A 19,467-nucleotide genomic window follows, 5' to 3' on the forward strand; every position below is an offset into this window, starting at 1 on the left:
ATTACGACCTCGGGTCACACAGCACGACCTCGGGTCACACAGCTTGTCAGCAGCGCCGGTCAGGGCGCAGGCCCCGGGGCGGCCCCGAGACAGCCACCCATCTGCATGTCGCCTTTTCCCAAAGGGACGGGGTGTGTGTGTGTGGGGGGGGGTGGTTTACTCCCCCTCGGCTCAGGGGTCACAGAGAAACAGACCCACTCAGGTTCAAATGTCCTCATTTTGAAAAGAAACTTTGTATTCTGAGCTGATTTCAAATTTGCATAGAAAGGGTTTCTGGGGAGCTCAACCCTGGCACAGAGAGCCCCTATACCCGCCCCCCACCCCGGAGCTGACGGCCGGCCATGTCCCCACAGCGCATCAGCACGGCCACCGGCGACGGCAAACACTACTGCTACCCTCACTTCACGTGCGCCGTGGACACGGAGAACATCCGCCGCGTCTTCAACGACTGCAGGGACATCATCCAGCGAATGCACCTCAAGCAGTACGAGCTCCTGTGAGCCCCCCGCCCCCCGCTGCCCCGCCCCCGCCCCGCCCATCCCAGGCCCGCCAGGCACCACTCAAGGAGTCCTGCTCATCCGCCCTGGGGCTGTCTTCGGGGCTCTCGTGACCACCGGGCCCCCAGCCACCTCTGTCCCCTCACTTCTCCCCCAACCCTGGTCTGTGTAGGGGTAGGGGCCCCCTGACTCGTGGAGAAGTTGGAAGATGGGGAGACACACTAGCTCAGGCCTGACCCGGGGTTGCCTTTCTGACCGGATGAGCCCCCTACTGAGGGGAGACCCTGAGCTGCAGTGGGGTTCAGTTCCATCTCCAGGGGAGGCCAGCTTCAGCCTTGTTGCTGGAGCCCCTTGACCTTCCACGTGTCAGCAGAAAGCCCCCACTCACTGGGGCCACGTTCCTCCAGTTCACATGAGTCCCATCCACTGTGGTCCCCCAGGCTCCACTGCTGTGGCAGCGCCTCCTTTAATAGGTTCTTCCTGTTGCTGTTTTATTGCTGGTTTATTACACTGTACAGACTTCAAGATGTAATATTATTTTGATAACTAACTACTCAAGGAAAATCCCTATAGATCTTCGTGCCTTGACTGTGGCTGTCCCTGTAAAGAAACGCGTTTCTGTTGTGCTGAACAGTCATCCTCATCACTGCACTGCTTTGAGGAAGAGAACAAATGGTGTATGTAGAGCTTAGGGGTTTATCAGGCTGGTAGTCTTTATAATACTCATTGATCAATAGATATGTGTATATACGTTTATATAAATATTTGTAAGTAACACACAGTAATCCTCCACCTCTCACAGAATGCCATGCCCACAAGCCTCTTTCAGGGAACCAGGGACATTTTTCTAGTCAAAAAACATGTTTCTCCATTATCTGGCTATTTAATGACTTTTTCAAGGCCACCTGTTCCCTTAGTCAAAGTTTCTGAACTACTTCCTTGAGCACAGGTCCCATCATAAATAGCAAGGAAAAGACAAGGGTTTCAGGCCGTGTCTGGCCTGGGGACAGTCAAAGGACAGACTCTGATTTGCCTTTTGAAGAAGAAACACGACAAAACCTTTATTTGAAACACGAATACAGCTGTTCCTCAACCCTGAAACATCTGCAAATACAGCCTTGTGAGCGCCATCCAGCACAAGACCTCAAAAGCCGGCCTCGTCTGTCCACCGCCCCGAGGCTGGTGCTCTCAGGTCAAGGATAACCTGTTAAAACTGTCTGAGGTCATATCTTAACAACATGGATGCCGACATTAACTTCCATTTCGTCTTTATGGTCTTTAATGTTTTAAAGTTTACTCTCTAAAGCAGCATCTTACAATCTTTTGTAAACTCATCCACATTTACACACTAGTTTTCCATGAAATAAAGGATGACAGCTTTATATACAGTGCACCATCACATATTTTGAATCATTATCACTGAATTTGGGCTCCTGCCATCCTTGATTGTTCCATTAAACTTTCAGATGAACTGAGACTTACAAAGGGGAAACAATCTTCAGTTTCCATTGCATTTTCACAGTACAACATGAAGAGAATCTGAAGAGCTACAGCCCCAATATATACCCAAAAGAATGAAACTGTATTTTTATATGAATTATAATTCAACAATTCCCCTGTAACTAAACTTCCTATTTAGATAAGTCTGATTGAAGAGCTAGATTCTCTAAAACACACACACACACACAGATTTTATAAGGCTTAAAATTATCACAGCCATTTTTTCGACTTTCTACTGACAGGCATTCAATTCAGATTTAACAACTTGGAGAGGAAATTACACTCATCTAAAAATATGATTCCATTAATTTAGCACAGAAATAAAGAAGTCTGTGAGAACAATATATTCTTGCTTGTAGCATCTGTATTTTATTTTAAGCACACGACTTTATAAAACAGAAACTTGAGAACATTCACAGGAGGACAGACACAGACCCCACATATGTGTACAGCTGGCCCTCCATCCTGGGGAAGAGTCCTGGGGAAGGGAGGCTGTCCAGTGCATGCCAGTGATCACACGCAGCTTCTGCACACTGTACAGAGTCTCTGATAACACACATACTTGATAAACAAGCAGACAGACCCGGTGTAGAGACAGGTCCCATTTTTGCAGCTTGGGAACAACACTGATCCTGCAGGGCCTGATACAAGTGATCCGGAACCCAGGAGTGGTGATCACGGCCCACTGTAGTCTCACCGTCCATGAGCACTTCCCAAAGTTTATTTTTTTTTGGCTTTGGGACTTACTACTGCTGAGAGCAAAAGTCTGCTGCTACTCACATGGTCTTAAATTTTCTGAGCACCCTCTGACCAAAATGAAAAGGTGCAGACACAAGCCTAGTGGGGATTAACATGATGAGCATGAGGCACCCGGCTGCCACACAGTAAGTGGTCAGAACCATGTCCTCACACGGCAGGTAGCACTTGGCAAGGGCGTAGTCCATGGGCGTGATGCTGCCCTGGGGAGCAAGAAAGACCATCAGCTGCGTGGATGGCACCAACCCGCAGATACAACCAAGGGAGTGAGCCGCTGGGCCCGACGAACCTGAGACCAAGGACACTGCAGGCCACACTGCCCCCATCCCACATGCTAGGTCCCGGGGGCTGATCCCCCACTGAATCTAGCACCTAATACAGGGTGGGGAGGTCCTCTTGGGGAGGTCCTCTAAACCCAGAGGCCATGCAGGAGAGGATTCAGAAAGGCCTGGAGACTTAGATCAGTGGTCATCCAGGAACAAACAGGACACGGCTGTTTTTCATGCCACTTGATGCTGAAGTAAGCAACCTATCACCTAGAAATACATGTGCATGGGGCATTTCAATGGACCTTTTTTTTTTTGGTAGACATTTTTGCTGTGTGGTATGACAGTGGGGAACATTCATTTACTTTGAATTTGAAAGCAGAAGGTTTTCCCCATCCTGTTATTAAGTAAAAGCTCCTGATGTGAAAGCACTATAACCTGGACATGGACCCAGGGCTCAAAGAAAGGAGCTGAAGCTTTAGGTCATCACTAACATCCCTGACAAACGTGCAAGACCCACAGCATCCGTCTGTTAGCACAAATAGGCAAGTGTGGAAAATAAGACAAGATGACCCTGTCTCCTTAAAAAATAGAAGGCAGAGCTCCCGGGGCACTGCTGTCCTTGCCGGATGAGACACCATGAGATGGTCCCCTCAGCACCCCACCAGAAACAACTGTCCCCAGAGAGGGGTTCACGCTGCTGGGTGTGCTGAGAGGGGTGTGGTTACAGCTTCTGTATGTTTTCACAGATTTCGGTAATTCATGCTGCAATTCAGTAGGTGATCACTGTGCTGATTTAAATACTGTAGAAGCTTTGTGACGAAAATAAACATTCACATACCATGATGAAACTGGGGTTGTTTCTGTTCCTCCAACTGAAAGATGGCACACTGACCTCCAGGGTGCCTGCCCTGTGCTGGACCTCGCAGGCGCTGTGCGTGTGGCCGCTGAGGATCAGGCGCGGCCGCAGCCACCACAGCAGCTGTGGTGAGTGAGAGTGGAGGCAGTGAGAGGTCGCCGGGGCCTGGGGACACACACACACCCAGCAGCTCCCTCTGCCCTCAAGTCCTTCAGTCTTTTCAGACTCCGTCAAAAGTAAGCCCAGGCTCTCAGGGAGAATCTATTTTTCCATCCCCGATTGCAGGGTTTTAATTATATTTTCTTTTTTATAAATATTTTAATAAATCCATTTCATAAATCTATATTTTGTTTTATATATTATATATACCATACAGTATATTAATATTTGTGTGTATATATTTAGGAAGGACATTCTAATTAAGTCTTAAGACTCTACTCTTTAGTTTCATTCACTGTCCTAGATACATGTTGGTGGGAAACAGAATAAACAAGAGCTGAGACTGTCATCACCCAGATCTTAGGAGTGGGTTTCCCAGGGGGGAAGAGGATGAAACACCTGTGTAGGAGCCACCTACCCCACCCTGCATCCCTGCATCCCCGCACACCTTCCGCGAGACCTCCCAGGACAGCACATCATAGCGCTCCTTGAAGGGGGTGTACTTCTCGTTGAGGGGTGCTGCATCCTCCCCGGAGCAGTTGGCATCATTTTTCCGGTAAAGCGGGAAGTGCTGTCAAGACCAGACAGGGGTCGGGACCGTGAGACCCAGCGCTTCCCCCACACACTCGCAGGCTGCCAGGTGGGGTCCCCTCACCTGTAGCAGGATGGGGGCCGAGGCTGGCAGCCACTGCCTGTCTCCACACCCGCGGGGGCGATGCTCCTACAGGTCAGAGGCCAGGCTCTTCACTCACTGGACACTGGATGGTGGGAGGGAGGGGGAAGCAGGGATGGCCGTGCCCCTGGAGTGGGGCAGGGGTTGAGGGGTGTCCTACCTCCCGAGAGCAGTTCAGCCAGTGAGAGATTTCCAGGAGCTCAGCCTCTGCCCTGGAGCAGATGTCACAGCCATCCCCTTCCAGCGCGACACTGTTGATCATCACGAAACTGCCGAGAGACAGGAGGTCAAGCCATGGGCACTGGCACTATCTGCGGGCACCTGTGCTCTGGGACCCGGAAGCTATACCCCACAGAGAAGAGATCCCAGTCCTGCTGCACTGTGCCTGCAGGTGCAGATGATGCTAAGAGGACAAGACAGCATCTCTGGGAGTCGAATCCAAGATGGGAAATGCTTTTCCACCCTGAACTAGTAAGAGGCCCCAGGTGACCACTACACTCAGCACCTGACCTTGTGTCCGTGGGCCTGGGAGGTAAGGTAGGGAGATGACGGCCACCCATAGCCCCGGCTTCCTGTGGGGGTGACGTGGAATAAGACATCAGAGCAGAGCCTAAGACCAGGCCGGGTAGGATGGGGGGCGGTAGGTGGGGAGGGGGTCCTGCAAAGCTAACTGGGCCAAGGACCCCAAACCCAGATGACAGCAGGTCAGCTGAGGTGCCCTGGCACCTCCTCCCTCAGGAACATTGTCACAGACCCGTTAAATGTGCCATCGTGTCCTGCACACATGTCCACTGGCCACAAAGAGGTGCCTGGTGTTTAAAGAATTCAGAGGTCAGGAGGAAGACGACCATCGTGTTTACACTTTCTTAAGTCACATTCTAGGGGTCTTTGTTAAGAATTCACAGATAATACTCACTTAATTCCTTTCCAAGAAAACAGCCTTTCAGGGTTGAAAACTTTCTCAAATCGTTTTATTCTGTATGTGTCCATCCTACATTCGATTGTGAAAAGAAATATTTTTCAGCATTCTTAAAACATCCTAAGATTTATCAAGAACACAGGAAAAATAACATCTAGGACCTGAAGGCCCAACCAGCACATTGGTTCTGAGCTCCCACTCGCCCTGGGTAAGCAGGGTGCTGCTACCACTGTCTGACCTGGAGCCTGGAGTCTGGAGTCTGGGGCCCAGGGTGATCGACTTCATCCCCAGAGCTCCAGCTCCCTCACTGGTAGAGTGGGTAAAGCAAAAAAAAATAACAGGTAAAGAGATTGAATGTATGGAAGCGCTATGCTCACAACAGGCCAGCACCATGTAAAGATCAGCTATTAAAGCCCAAACCGTCTTGTTTTCTGATTCCCAAAGAAAACTCATCACAAAACATTAAGTTCAAGTGAGAACCACTCTGAGGCACATACAGCTTGGTGGTAGGGCTGGGAAGTGATATGCAGGAGCCCCCAGAACCTGACCCCACAGGCAAGGCCCCCCAGGGCTGGGCAGGGGGAAGGCGCCTCCACTGACTACTCACTGGTAGTGGAAGCCGATGTCATGGTTGCCAGCCACGGCCCGCAGCTGCACGTGGGGCGGGTGTCGGAACACCTTCCAGAAGCGCCCCACATCGTCCGCCCAGGCCTGCAGAGAGAAGCACACAGTTCAGCCCGGGGGACCGCCCTGCCAGGTTGTGAGGGTGGGAAGGTCGCTCCCTGCCGGGATCAGGCGTCCATAAAGCCAATGTGCAGAATTTCTACCAGTCTTTTCCCAAGACTAACCTAAGTATTTAACCTGATGCCACGTCTGAATGAAACAGTTTATCTCCCCAAACCATCCTCTTCACACACCCGCTACTTCAATGTCACAGACATCCCCAGGCTGAGGATCCCCTCAGATCGGGACATGTCCTAAAAATGGCTGCAGAAATATCCAGCTCAGGGTGGGCCCCCCAGGAATGAGGACCAGTGCCTCCCTCAGGGTTACGCTCCCTGAGGCTGGGTGGCGGGGTGGGAACCGACAAGACGTGGGGGAAAGAGAGAAACCAAAAGTTCTCTCCAGGCTTTTCTGACTTTACTGTTTAAGCCTGAGATGATGTTTCAGTCCTTATTTTTATTAAGCCTAAAAACAAACTGGACAAACACTCTAGGCTGGATGATAACTAGCTGAACAGTAGTCAACTTTGTCCTAAAGTCTTAAATTTGGCCCAACCTAGGGAAATAAACTGGACAGATTCCTTCAGTACTTTACAAAGACTTTAACAAATAATACTTAAAGTTAGAATAACATAAAATTAGAAAAATATAACATGTTCCCCTTAATTTTCTAAAGCAGCATTTATATCCAAGCTCACTCTACAACCAGTTGCTTTTTACACACAGTGTTTCCATGGTTTCACAATTAGTTCTGGACTAGATGAAACCAATGACTCAGGGCAGAAGAAGAAGGGGGCAACAGAGGATGAGATGGTTGGATGCCATCACCAACTCAATGGACATGAATTTGATCAAACTCTGGGAGATGGTGAAGGACAGGGAAGCCTAATGTGCTGTAGTCCATGGGTTGCAGAGAGTCAGGCAAAACTTAGTGATGGAAGAACCACCAATACTTCAACCCCATGAACAGAGGTTCCCATCAGATCTGAACCAGGACTTTCTTTGTACAGCATTTGAAGTGTCCCAGTAAATTTCAATTAATTTTTTTAAAATATCTTCCAAAACCATCTGGAAGATATTTTTTAAAAATTAATTGAAACTTTTTTCAAGTATCTTCCAAAACTATCAGGCTTCCCTAATAGCTCAGCTGGTAAAGAATCCACCTGCAAGGAAGGAGACTCTGGTTCGATTCCTGGGTTGGGAAGATCCCCTGAAGAAGAGAAAGGCTACCCACTCCACTATTCTGGCCTGGAGAATTTAATGGACTGTATAGTCCATGGGGTTGCAAAGAGTCAGACACGACTGAGCGACTTTCACTTTCACTTTTCAAACCATCAGTGACTGAACATTTTTAACTAAGCAGCAAGAACGGTGCTTTTCTTTCCCCCATTAATCCCAAGAATGCAGTAAGCCAACCATTCTGCCAGCCAAGGTGAGAACAGCCTTGCCCTCTGGTTCCTAGAAAGCTCACAGCACCTGGTGTCACCCCTGAGGGCAGAGAGACCTCCCACCAGCAACCCCCCAACCTTCCTTAGAAGAAGGCCATGACCTCATAGGCAGCCCAGCCTCATAAGTGTTAACTCAAACCACACTTCAGCGTGCATCCTGAACTCTGGGGACAACCCAGACACTTCCCTTCTGTGGATCTTCCCTTCTGAGAGGGTCGTGGGAAGCATCTGCCAACCTTCAGACATCTCTTACACAGACAAACAGGACCCAGAACCGGTGGGGACATGGAGCCTACGACTGTGGACACTGGAGCCCCTGCACCCAGCACCAGGACTCCGCACGTCCTAGGCTCCCTGAACCTCAGTGCAGCCCCAGGCATGGGGGTGCATGCCCACCTCGGGGGAGCTCCACTTCCCCTCGTCGAAGATGTCCCCCAGGATGAAGACAACTTCCGGCTGCAGCAGCCACAGCGCTGTCTGGAAGGCTCGCTCCATCTGCCACTCCCTGGAGGCCAAGAGGAAAGGAGGGGTGGTATGTTCCATTTCTTGTCTACCTCACACCTCCCAGGGTTTAAAGCTCTGAGAGGAAATACAGTAGCCCTGCCTTCATCTGTCCCTCCCCAACCCCCGCCCGGGGATGTCCCAGTGCCCCAGGACGCTCCACCCACCCCAGGAGTAAGGCTTATTTAGGGAGGCACAAGTGCAGCCAGAGTGACAAGAAGGGGTCATAGACAGGGCCACCGGGGCAGGAGGTGCCCCCATCAACCCTCTGGTGGCGTCACCCACAAAGGTCAAAGGGTGGAAGCAACCCAGTGCCCACGAGCCCTTGAGGTGGTGGAGTTAGAAATATATGGGGGACCATGAGACCCCACCTGTGGGAAGAGGCCTACAGACCTGCAGAAAACTGAATTTGGCCCAAGTTACCTCCGTAATTTGTCCAGCCAGTGGCCTCTTATGGCCCCGAGCAGGTGGGTGTCAGCCAAGAACATGGCCCTGAGCACAGGTTCAGGGGCCTTGGGGGCCCCAGGGGTGCCGGCATCTTCAGGGGTTTTCAGCTCGGGCCAGCTACACCGGAAGATAACAAGGTAGTAGATCAGAAATTCACAGAAGAGAAGCACGGCCAAGACGGCGGCCGAGAGCTTCAGCAGCAAGAAGCCCCTCGTCTTCAGCAAACGGAGGCACTGCCGCCTGGCCTCTAGCCAGCTTGAGGCCATATCCCTGCCCAGGGGTGCTGACAGCCAGAGACTTTCCTCGAGGAAGCTAGGCTTCTGGCCAGGTGCGGTGATGTCCGCGTCTCCGCTGTGTACCTGCAGGGAAGGGAAGGACCAGGTTATGTCTCCCTTGAGGAGCCACCGTCAGGCACCGCCACGAAGAACCAGTGACTTCCAGAGCCTGTAACCTTCCCAGACCCACTTTCCTGTACTTTCACAAGGACAACCTGTCATGGCTCCATACAAGGTCTCTACATCTGCAAGGGCCAGAGGAGCTATTAGAATGGTTCTCCCAACAAGATGACAAGTTTCATCAATATTTTAATATCATTTGGTTCCCCTGGTGGCTCAGATGGTAAAGGCTCCACCTGCAATGCAAGAGACCCGGGTTCCATCCCTGGGTTGGGAAGATCCCCTGGAGAAGGGAATCACAACCCACTCTAGTATTCTTGCCTAGAGAATCCCATGGACAGAGGAGCCTGGCGGGCTATAGTCCACAAGGTCGCAGAGTCAGACAGGACTGCGTGACTAACACTTTCAATTTCAGAAGTCGTTCGATGGAAGGGTGTTTGTTAAGCTCAGACAAGAAAAACAGGAAAAGTCAACAATTAACAAGTAAGGGCCAATTCCAGGGTTCCCCTCCAGCCACCTCCACAAAAATCAACAGGCTGTATGTAGCCCCCTATAGGGTGTTGCCTTTGGTGTGAATTCACCACTTCTCTACACAGGTTTTCCCGGAGAAGGCAATGGCACCCCACTCCAGTACTCTTGCCTGGAAAATCCCATGGACAGAGGAGCCTGGTAGGCTGCAGTCCATGGGGTTGCGAAGAGTCGGACACGACCGAGTGACTTCACTTTCACTTTTCATTTTCATGCATTGGAGAAGGAAATACCAACCCACTCCAGTGTTCTTGCCTGGAGAATCCCAGGGACGGGGGAGCCTGGAGGGCTGCCGTCCATGGGGTCACACAAAGTCGGACATGAAGCGACTTAGCAGCAGCAGCAGCTACACAGGTTTTCCACAAAAGAAGTGGATGTTCACAGGCGAGGTGCCCCCTCGCTGGCTCAGAGTCAGGGCTGGAGAGAGCCACAGCCATGAATTCTGAGTTAGGATTACACACGCATCCACAAACATGATTTTTCACCTGCACGTCAGCCTTATGCTCTGGATGAGCCTCCTTCATGAAACATGTATATGCAGTGGTTTCTCTTCAGGAGCCTTTCAAACATTCAGATTCGCCTTCATTGTAGATGAGCTTTGCATCCACTTTTGACACATCCGAAGTGAAGGCCAACACAAGGGGGCCCCTGAGAGCCGGTCCTCCATGGAAGGGTCCTACACTGATGGTCAAGACAAGGATCCTGCACATGGTGACCTGAGGGCCACAGAGAGCTCAGACATGGGAGACGCCCCAGAAGCCTGGTGGGGTTGGGTGGCTGGGTTGTGGAGACACTGACCACGGGTCCTAATTGAGCCAATAAATGCAGAAAACCCTTTCTGGGGAGGTGATTTTCCAGGATGATCTAGGAACCTGCATCTGGTTGACACCAAAGGGACCAGGACACACTGTTCTGGGCCTAAAACAATCTCCCCTAAGTCCAGCTTGCAGAACGGGCCCCCTGCACCAGTAAAAGCCCAGCTTGCTCCACAGCAGTGCTCGTAACACACAACCACCAAGACACAGAAAACTGCACAACCTCACCTAAAACCAAACAGAGCAGCCAACAGGAATTTGCTGTACATCTCAGGAAACTCAAACTGAGGCTCTGTATCAACCTAGAGGGATGGGATGAGGACAGAGATGGGAGGAAGGTTCAAAAGGAAGGGGATATATGTACACCTATGGCTGATTTATGCTGAGGTTTGACAGAAAACAACAAAATTCTATAAAGCAATTATCCCTCAATTTAAAAATATATTAATTTTAAAAAGACAGGGCAAAGATCTTCTCTCAAAAGGCCTAGAATATCCTACAATCCTGAAAGCTAAGGCCCAGCAGCAGCTGAAACTTCCGAAGACCTGATGTCCCACAAGAACTGGGAGGGAGGGAGTCCATCCCTGTGGCCTCTGCTCTGTGCTTCCCGGCTTCCCAGCGAGGAAGCCTAAAAGACAAGTCGAGTGGCTCCTCCACGCCCACTGCTCTGTCATGGAACCCTGCTCCCGGCAGTCGTGTTGGGGACGGAGACCTTAGAGTACAGAGAGGCGACATCCCAGCTGCTCAGCTGGGCAGTGGACACAAGAACAGGGTGGGACACAGGAGACGGGGGACACGGGAGTGGGGGGACAGGAGCAGGAGGACACAGAGTTTGCGACTGGGCACCGCCCACTGCTGTCAGCTTAGATAAGGGCCCAGAGCCCTGCCCTTCCCCAGGCTCCATGTTCTCTCCTCCATAGAGAGCCCTTCAGCCAGAGGACCTAGAGGGAAGGAATAAGAAAAGGAGGAAGGAGGGGCAGCAGGCCAGCCTGCTGGTACTGAGACATGTCTTCTCAAGAACACCCTAAGGCCACGTGACCCTGGTACAGTGTGATCACTGAAAAATACACAGAACTCCCCATAAGAGTGAAACCATACTTGACAACTTCTGACACAGAATCCTTCCAACAGAATTCCTTTTCCTCAAATCTTGGAAATGGCTCTTCCTCCTTCCAAAACTCACTGTAATTTCCATCAAAGTCAAGTTCACTTCACCGTCTTTAACGTTGGCCATAGCTCACCCTCTTCACCTTCTGAAGTGAAGGCAGTATTTCCCGGGCTGATGGGGTAGGAGAATGCGGCTGGGCTCGACTCCAAATCCCACACTAGGAGCCCGGACGTCACTCCCACCACAGCTGCTTCTGACAGCTCCCTGCTCTCATGGAACCTATAGTCAGCCTTACCACCTGGCGGAACTGGAAGGAACCTGCAGCCAGATGCCCAGTCACTGCCCTGCGGCCAGCAGTGCTGCAAAGAGCAAGACCGAGCAGCCCTGGCTCCTCTTTGTGCTTCACCCTCCACCACACAGAGAGAGCCGCACTGACCTGTGAGAACTGACTGCAGCTCCACTTAGGGTCCTCAGTGAGTCCCCGACCCCCTGGGCCTCACAGGGTCACAGCACCCACCCCCCACTGCTGCTTCGGACACTGACAGAATGTTCAAAAAAGTGCTTTCTTTAAAAAAAAAAAAAAAGTATTTCTATTGTTGATGGGAAAATTAGCCAACAGTTCATCCAAGAAAAAAATGGAGAATTTTATTGGAGCCAGCCTGGGAGTCAGTCTTTTGCTTCTGAGCAAGGGGTCATGCATCAAATGTCTCATTGACAGCTTACACAGTGCAGACCAGCATGTACAACTGGTGAATGGTGGGTCACCAGGCCCCCTAAAGGAAGAAGAAAGAAGCCTCTCTCTCAGGAGGGCTGGTCCGTGTAGGTGCAGAGCATGCACTAAAGTGGGGAGGAGGCCCAAATGGGCAGAGAAAAATTTTACTTTGAGGTTTTCCTCATCTTGCCATCAACTATGAATTTTATTTCATTTCCATGAGGCAGGCTTATCAGAATGAGATAAGAATCAGGCTCACACCCTGAGGGAATCCCTCCAGCTTGGTAAGAGGAACCAGCGGGTCCAGGGAAAGGCCAGTGACCAGAGGGCCTAGGAGCCGTGGCCACAGGGCTGACCCCACTTCTCCACCATTCACTGCGTAGCCCTTTTCACGTTTCACACCCGAAGCCCCAGATGCTTGACTCACTGAAAGTAAACCTCATGTTTTATCTCAACCGTAACAAAACCAATGACCTAAGATCCTCACAGAGGTTCAGGAACCAATAACTGAAGCCGCCCACCTGGCCAGGAAGGACAGTGACCACCTGTATGAATTATCTCACAATAGAAGGTCCCGATAAGGATAAGAAAGAATTTGGGAGGGGCCAAAAGGAGGGAGGAGATGCCAGCCCATAATACATTCCAACCTCCCAGAAGCCCTCGAGCTGGGATGAGCCTTGTCTGAGATGCCCTCAGCACCGGGAATTGGACCTAACACGGGCCAAACAAGATGACTGTCCAGTGACGACCCAGAAAATTAACCCATTACCATAAACCCTGAGACTGGGAGCACACAGCGGAGCAGGTCTCCTGGGTTCCCTGACTCCACTGTGCTCCCGCTGGGTGACCCTTCCCAGTAAAGCCTTCTGCTTCATCAGCCTTCATCACAGCCTCAGGGTGTGAGCCTGACTCTTACTGTCTCCTCAGACAACTCACTTCTGAGTGTTAGATAAGAGCCCACCCTCAGGCCTGTGAGGGGTCCCCCCTTCTGTAACACAGCCACTGCCTTAACCACCAAGTACTACCGTCCCCTTCACGTCCAGGCCCTCAGAGGCGAATGCAGAGTAAATATGTCCTTTTCTAGACTAACCTGGGTTGTGGGGATGTCCGATCCCTCCTCAGAGCTGCCTGGGCCCAGATGCCACTGACCCCTCCTGTCTACTTGACAAACATGTGCTTATCCATCTTTATCACCAGTCTGTAAAATGAGGAAGAGGGAGGTTAGGATAAAGGCTATATTCTGTGTACTGCCTTCTCATGATAAATGATGAATCATTCTGTCTATATTAGGTTTCCTTTCAGTTAGCAGGTTTGGGCTCAAAAGGCAAAATTAATAAAACATTATTGCTTTCTGTCTCCATGTTCAATATGTCAGTTTTACTAAGCTCATCAAATTTAACCCAGCAGGAGAGCCATACAGGCTGCCATATAGGCTCCCACTACTGGGGAAAACTGTATGGTGGCTCCCCAAAAAATTACAAGTAGAACTACCATAGAAAGAAAGAAAGAAAGTGAAGTCGCTCCGTCGTGTCCAACTCTTTGCAACCCCATGGACTATAGCCTACCAGGCTCCTCTGTCCATGGGATTTTCCAGGCAATAGTCCTGGAGTGGATTGCCATTTCCTTCTCCAGGGGATCTTCCCAACCCAGGGATCAAACCTGGGTCTCCCGCATTGTAGACAGACGCTTTACCATCTGAGCCACCAGGGAAGTCTACCATATGATTCAGCAAACACACTTCTGGGTACACAGTGGCTTTTGGTATATTCACATTGTTCTGCAAACATCACCTCCATCCATTTCCAGATGGAAACTCCACATCCATTAAGTAACAACTCTTAACACACCCAAATGTCCTGAAAGCAGAGACTCAGATATTTTTACCCCATGTTTACAGTAAGCTTCCCTGGTGGCTCAGAGGTTAAAGCATCTGCCTGGAATGCGGGAGACCCAGGTTCAATCCCTGGGTCGGGAAGATCCCCTGGAGAAGGAAATGGCAACCCACTCCAGTACTCTTGCCTGGAGAATCCCATGGAGGGAGGAGCCTGGTAGGCTACAGTCCATGGGGTTGCAAAGAGTTGGACACGACTGAGAGACTTCACTTTCACTTTACAGTAGCACAGTTCACAAGAGTCAAAATGCGGAAGCTACCCAAGGGTCCACTGACAGATGAATCATGGATAAATAAAATGTTGCATAAACTTCTAATTATTAATGGAGTATCATTTAGCCCTTAAAAAAAGAAAGAAATTCTGACCCAGACCATAATGTGGATGAGCCCTGAGGATAGTATGCTAAGAGAAATAAGCCAGTCACAAACAACAAACGCTAGATGAGGGCCGGGTACATGAGGGCCCTACAGCAGTCAGCCCCATAGATACAGAAGTGGGATGGTGGATGCCAGGGCATGGGATGGGGGAGGATAGAGAGTTATTACTTAATGGATGTGGAGTTTCTATCTGGGAAGAGGAAAAAACTCTGGAAATGGATGGAGTTGATGGTTGCAGAACAATGTGAATGTACTAAAAGCCACTGAACTGTACACTTAAAAATGGTAAAACTTACGAGATAGCAGACCACCTGACCTGCCTCTTGAGAAATCTGTATGCAGGCCAAGAAGAAACAGTTAGAACTGGACATGGAACAACAGACTGGTTCCAAATCGAGAAGTGAGTATTTCAAGGCTGTATATTGTCACCCTTATTTATATGCAGAGTACATCATGAAAAACGCTGGACTGGATGAAGCACAAGCTGGAATCGAGATTGCCAGGAGAAATATCAATAACCTCAGATATGCAGATGACACCAATCTTATGGCAGAAAGCGAAGAAGAACTAAAGAGCCTCTTGATGAAAGTGAAAGAGGAGAGTGGAAAAGTTGGCTTAAAACATTCAGAAAACTAAAATCATGGCATCTGGTCCCATCACTTCATGGCAAATAGATGGGCAAATGGTGGAAACAGTGAGACATTTTATTTTGGAGGGGCTCCAAAATCACTACAGATGGTGACTCCAGCCATGAAATTAAAAGACGCTTACTCCTTAGAGGAAAAGTTATGACCAACATAGACAGAATATTAAAAAGCAGAGACATTACTTTGCCAACAAAGGTCCATCTAGTCAAAGCTATGGTTTTTCCAGTAGTTGTGTATGGATGTGAGAGTTGGACTATAAAGAAAGCTGAGGACCAAAGAATTGATGCCTTTGAACTGTGGTGTTGGGGGACTCTTGAGAGGAGATCCAACCAGTCCATCCTAAAGGAAATCAGTCCTGAATATTCATTGGAAAGACCGATGTTGAAGCTGAAACTCCAATACTTTGGGCACCTGATGCGAAGAACCAGCTCATTTGAAAAGACCCTGATGCTGGGAAAGATTGAAGGCGGGAGAAGAAGGGAACCACAGAGGATGAGATGGCATCACTGACTCAATGGACATGAGTTTGAGTAAGCTCCGGGAGTTGGTGATGGACAGAGAGGCCTGGTATGCTGCAGCCCATGGGGCCACAAAGAGTCGGACATGACTGAGCAACTGAACTGAACTGATGGAGGTTTTGCCACAATTTTTTTAAAAAGAAGACAAACACATGCACACAGAGGACCCTTTAAGTTAACAATATCCTATAACAAAGGCTTTCTTTCTGATTTAAACTCACTACTTTTATATTTAAAAAAAGGAAAAGTCTCCAGAAGTTGGATTTAGGGAATATCACTGAGTCATTTTCTCACCTTTTAAAGAATGAGACTTGTTTAAAGGTTGACTTGGGCTTCCCCAAATCAGTGCGCCTTTACCTGAAATAAAACACAAACGTGTGTTTTATGGCTGAATAATTTTTCGTCAACTATTACTAAAGCGGAAAATGCATCACTTTCTGGAGGACATAGTGGCTGCCACCCCACCTAGGACACCGAGCCTGAGCCAGAGGGAAGTAAAATGCGCTGATAATCTAGCAGCTGATGACCCACATTACGTGATTGGTCAAGAACAGTTTCTTAAGTTACAGTGTAAATATTTTCATAAAAAGCGCATATACAACATCGTTCTGTGTGGCCCAACACTCAAGGAGTAGTAGCTGCCGTCCGTCACGGGAGGCCGAATATTTCATGCCCTGACTAACCTGCGTGGGGGCCGCAGCTCGCAGCGCCGGAACAGCAGCGAACCGAAGCACAAAAGCGCGGCGCGCAACCTGTTCCCCGGGCCGACGGGCAGATCCGGGGTCCCAGAGGCCCAGCCCCGCGCCGACCTCGGATCGCGGGCTCCACCGCGCGCTCGGTGCGCCTCCTTCACTCGGCCTCCAAGGGTAGCGTGCCGAGACCTGCCCGCGGCGCCACGCTGGCTCCAATCCGGACCCGCAAACAGCAGGCGGCCAGCGGCGGGCGCGCAGGGCGGGGCCCGAGCACCGCTGGGGAGCGGGAGGGCGGGGCGCAGGGGCGGGGCGTACGGGCGTAGGGGCGGGGAGCTCAGAGACAGGGAGTATGGGACATGGGGCGGGGAGTAGAGGCGCGGGGGCGGGGCGCGCGGGAGGACGTGGGCTTTTGGCGCAAGAGGCTGCGCCGGGCGCTGGACTGGCTACAAAACCTCCGCAGCTCCCGGGCTTCCCCTCGGCTCTGGCACCCGGCAGCTTTCTGCCTGGTCTGCGTGGCTCAGCGCTTTCAAGAAACAGATGTGAAACAAGTGAGACAGACATCACAGTCACTGTTTATCTGGGGTGTTCTTAAATTTTTTATAACAATAAAGCTGTCATGTTCTCCTTTGTCAAAATGCTCACACATCATGACTTCCAATAATCCGCAAAATGACCCTGTAAATCAAGAGCAACCATCACTATGTCAAACAAACAGAAGCTCAGAGCAGTGATTCAGAATCTTCCAAACAACGAAGTCTGGGCCGATTTTCAAATCTGAACACAGTGAATGTACTGAGATGTAATATGAGAAATCACAGAGAAAGCAGTTAGCAAGATGCCTGGTATATGTAAGCAGTAAGTGGTATTATTAATTAAAATTGTGTAGTATTTCCAAATATGCCCAGATGAACAATTTCAACATCTCCAGAACACCAACACAACCGGACTCCTCATGATGCAATTAGGAGGTAGACATCAGTCACCCCAAAGTATTCTCACTGAGAAAGAAAGGGGGAAATATGAAATCTGGCCAAGCCTAGAACTACAAGCCTAAGGAAATACAGGGACCAAATGAAACTGTTATGTGACACAGCAGAAAGTGAGCAGTGAACCCAGGGTGTGGTAAGTGTACAGAGCAGATGGCCCACTGTCTTTATTCCACGAACAAGTAGCATCACAGCATAAGGGAGGAGGATCTGTCTTTGCAAATCAGACAGGAAACAAGGCAGCCAAAGCAGATCGTGGCCTGGGTTGTTGGGTCATGTGTGGGACAAACTAGCTTAAATTTTTTTTTTTTTTTTTTTTTGAGATTTGTGGACTTCCCTGGAGGCCCAGTGGTTAGGATTCCATGCTTCCACTTCAGGAGGAATAGGTTTGATCCCTGATCAGGGAATTAAGATCCCACATTCCACCTGCACTGTACAGAAAAAAAAAAAAAAAAGTAATAAAAGATTGGAAAATTTGGATTTGGAATGGATGTCAGGTGATTGTTATTTATTGTTCAGTAGCTAAGTTGTATCCAACTCTTTGCAACCCCATGGACTACAGCACACCAGGCTCCTCTTTCCTTCACTATCTCCCAGGGTTTGCTCAAATTCATGTCTGTTGAGTCAGTGATGCTATCTCACCGTCTCATCTCATTTATCCATTAGGCTCTATGAACTAAATGAGTAGGTAGCAGATTCAAAACCCACAGACAGAGCTCATGGGAAAACAGTCTGACAAGCTGTCCCCATTGACCCCTAGATATAAGGGGAGTGAGGATGAACCACAGAGCGCTGCAGCCTAGGTAACATCAGTGTGTGTGCAGGTAGAAACAGGAGCAGTGAGGAACCTGATGATCCTGAAGACAGGGAACCAGCATCAATTTCCCCAAAAAGTTGAACAGCTTTCTGGGGAAACAACAGCAGAACAGCAGGGAACAGCAGTTGAACACAGGAAGGGTTTTTCCCCCTCTAGGCCTGAGGGGCTGGAGCAATGCTTCTTCCAGGACAAGACCCCACATGGAGGGGGACCCCCTGGGGGAATGAGCACTTGCAGGACATGGAGGAGAGACAGACAGTAAGGAAGACATGCTGATAACACTGGGCACGAGGGACTTGCAGAAGGCAAGCCCTCACACGTTTGTCCTTGGATGACAGCAACTGAAGGCACTGCGACAGCTGACGTCAATTCAGGAATGAGCGTCAGCAAAGAAGTGAGGTCAAGAGTCAGCAAAGTGATCAGAAAAAAAAAGAACAAGAAGTAGAATAACATTCTTGCAGACAATGAAAGCATACCACAGGAGTATGCCCACAAAACAGACCAAAGCTGTCACGTACTATTTTAGAACAAACTAAAGACATTTAGAGAGTGAGAGACAATGTGAATCAAAATTAGGAAGAAATAGAAATAAAAGAAAAAAATAAAGTCTAAAGGAATGAGAGGAACTAAACATAACCAACAACACCTTAGGAGAAATGGAAACTGAAAAGAAGAAAATCATTTTAAATTTTTTTTAAAAATGAAGAAAGGCAAATAAGTTTCAGAGAGAACAAATACTGGGGACAGCCAAAAGCATCCAGCAGATAACAGGAGTCCCAGAAGATAAAAGTGACATGAGATAACAGTTCTAAAACCTGCAATTCAAGGAAACAAATGTTCCTGAAATATAAAATCTACATACTTGAAATATAAGGAAGGGAAACACTGCATACCAGAGAATATCAATTCAGAGTGCACACCACCAAGACATATTCTAGTAAAACTACTGAGTTTTAAATAAAAATAAAAAGGAAGTATCTTTGGGCATCCAGGAAAAAACAGCAAGTGACTTATGAAGGAATAGGATTTAGTTTATCCAACTTCCCTGGTGGCTCAGATGGTAAAAAAAAAAAATCTGCCTGCAATGCAGGAGACCCAGGTTCAATCCCTAGGTGGGAAAGACACAACTGAGGGACTAACACTTTCACTTTCAGACTGTGAGCTTTATGCCAGCAGAGAATATGTACACATACTTAAGATTTTGTGAGGAAAGAAAATATGAGCCTAGGACTT

General features: G+C 49.2%; 2 protein-coding genes across 13 annotated transcripts in view; one reads left to right on the top strand and one right to left on the bottom strand.

Annotated features, from left to right (window-relative positions):
- Positions 1-3,870, top strand: part of GNAL (G protein subunit alpha L) — a 69,531-nt gene extending 65,661 nt beyond the window's left edge. For both annotated transcript variants that reach the window (XM_060405261.1, XM_042239290.2), the window contains one exon: positions 354-3,870. In XM_060405261.1, the coding sequence (XP_060261244.1) occupies positions 354-500 (147 nt within the window). In that variant the 3' untranslated portion in view covers positions 501-3,870. The remainder of the gene's footprint in view (positions 1-353) is intronic.
- On the bottom strand, positions 2,344-16,709 carry MPPE1 (metallophosphoesterase 1). 11 transcript variants are annotated; one of them, XM_060405257.1, is made up of 14 exons: positions 16,423-16,709; positions 16,034-16,096; positions 13,396-13,503; positions 10,714-10,787; positions 10,156-10,289; positions 8,724-9,106; positions 8,196-8,304; positions 6,237-6,340; positions 5,627-5,701; positions 4,871-4,979; positions 4,693-4,758; positions 4,486-4,608; positions 3,861-4,001; positions 2,344-2,956 (listed from the first exon to the last, which is right to left on the bottom strand). In XM_060405257.1, exons 5-14 carry the CDS (start codon positions 10,192-10,194, stop codon positions 2,774-2,776), a joined length of 1,332 nt encoding a protein of 443 aa, XP_060261240.1. In that variant the 5' UTR covers positions 10,195-10,289; positions 10,714-10,787; positions 13,396-13,503; positions 16,034-16,096; positions 16,423-16,709; the 3' UTR covers positions 2,344-2,773. The 11 variants fall into 11 exon arrangements, with proteins under 11 accessions (XP_060261240.1, XP_060261241.1, XP_027816786.2 ...); XM_060405258.1 differs by lacking the exon at positions 16,034-16,096; XM_027960985.2 differs by lacking the exon at positions 10,714-10,787.
- Between the last annotated feature and the right edge of the window lie 2,758 nt (positions 16,710-19,467).

The sequence above is a fragment of the Ovis aries genome, chromosome 23 (assembly GCF_016772045.2).
Source record: "Ovis aries strain OAR_USU_Benz2616 breed Rambouillet chromosome 23, ARS-UI_Ramb_v3.0, whole genome shotgun sequence".
In the NCBI taxonomy this organism is placed as follows: Eukaryota; Metazoa; Chordata; class Mammalia; order Artiodactyla; family Bovidae; genus Ovis; species Ovis aries.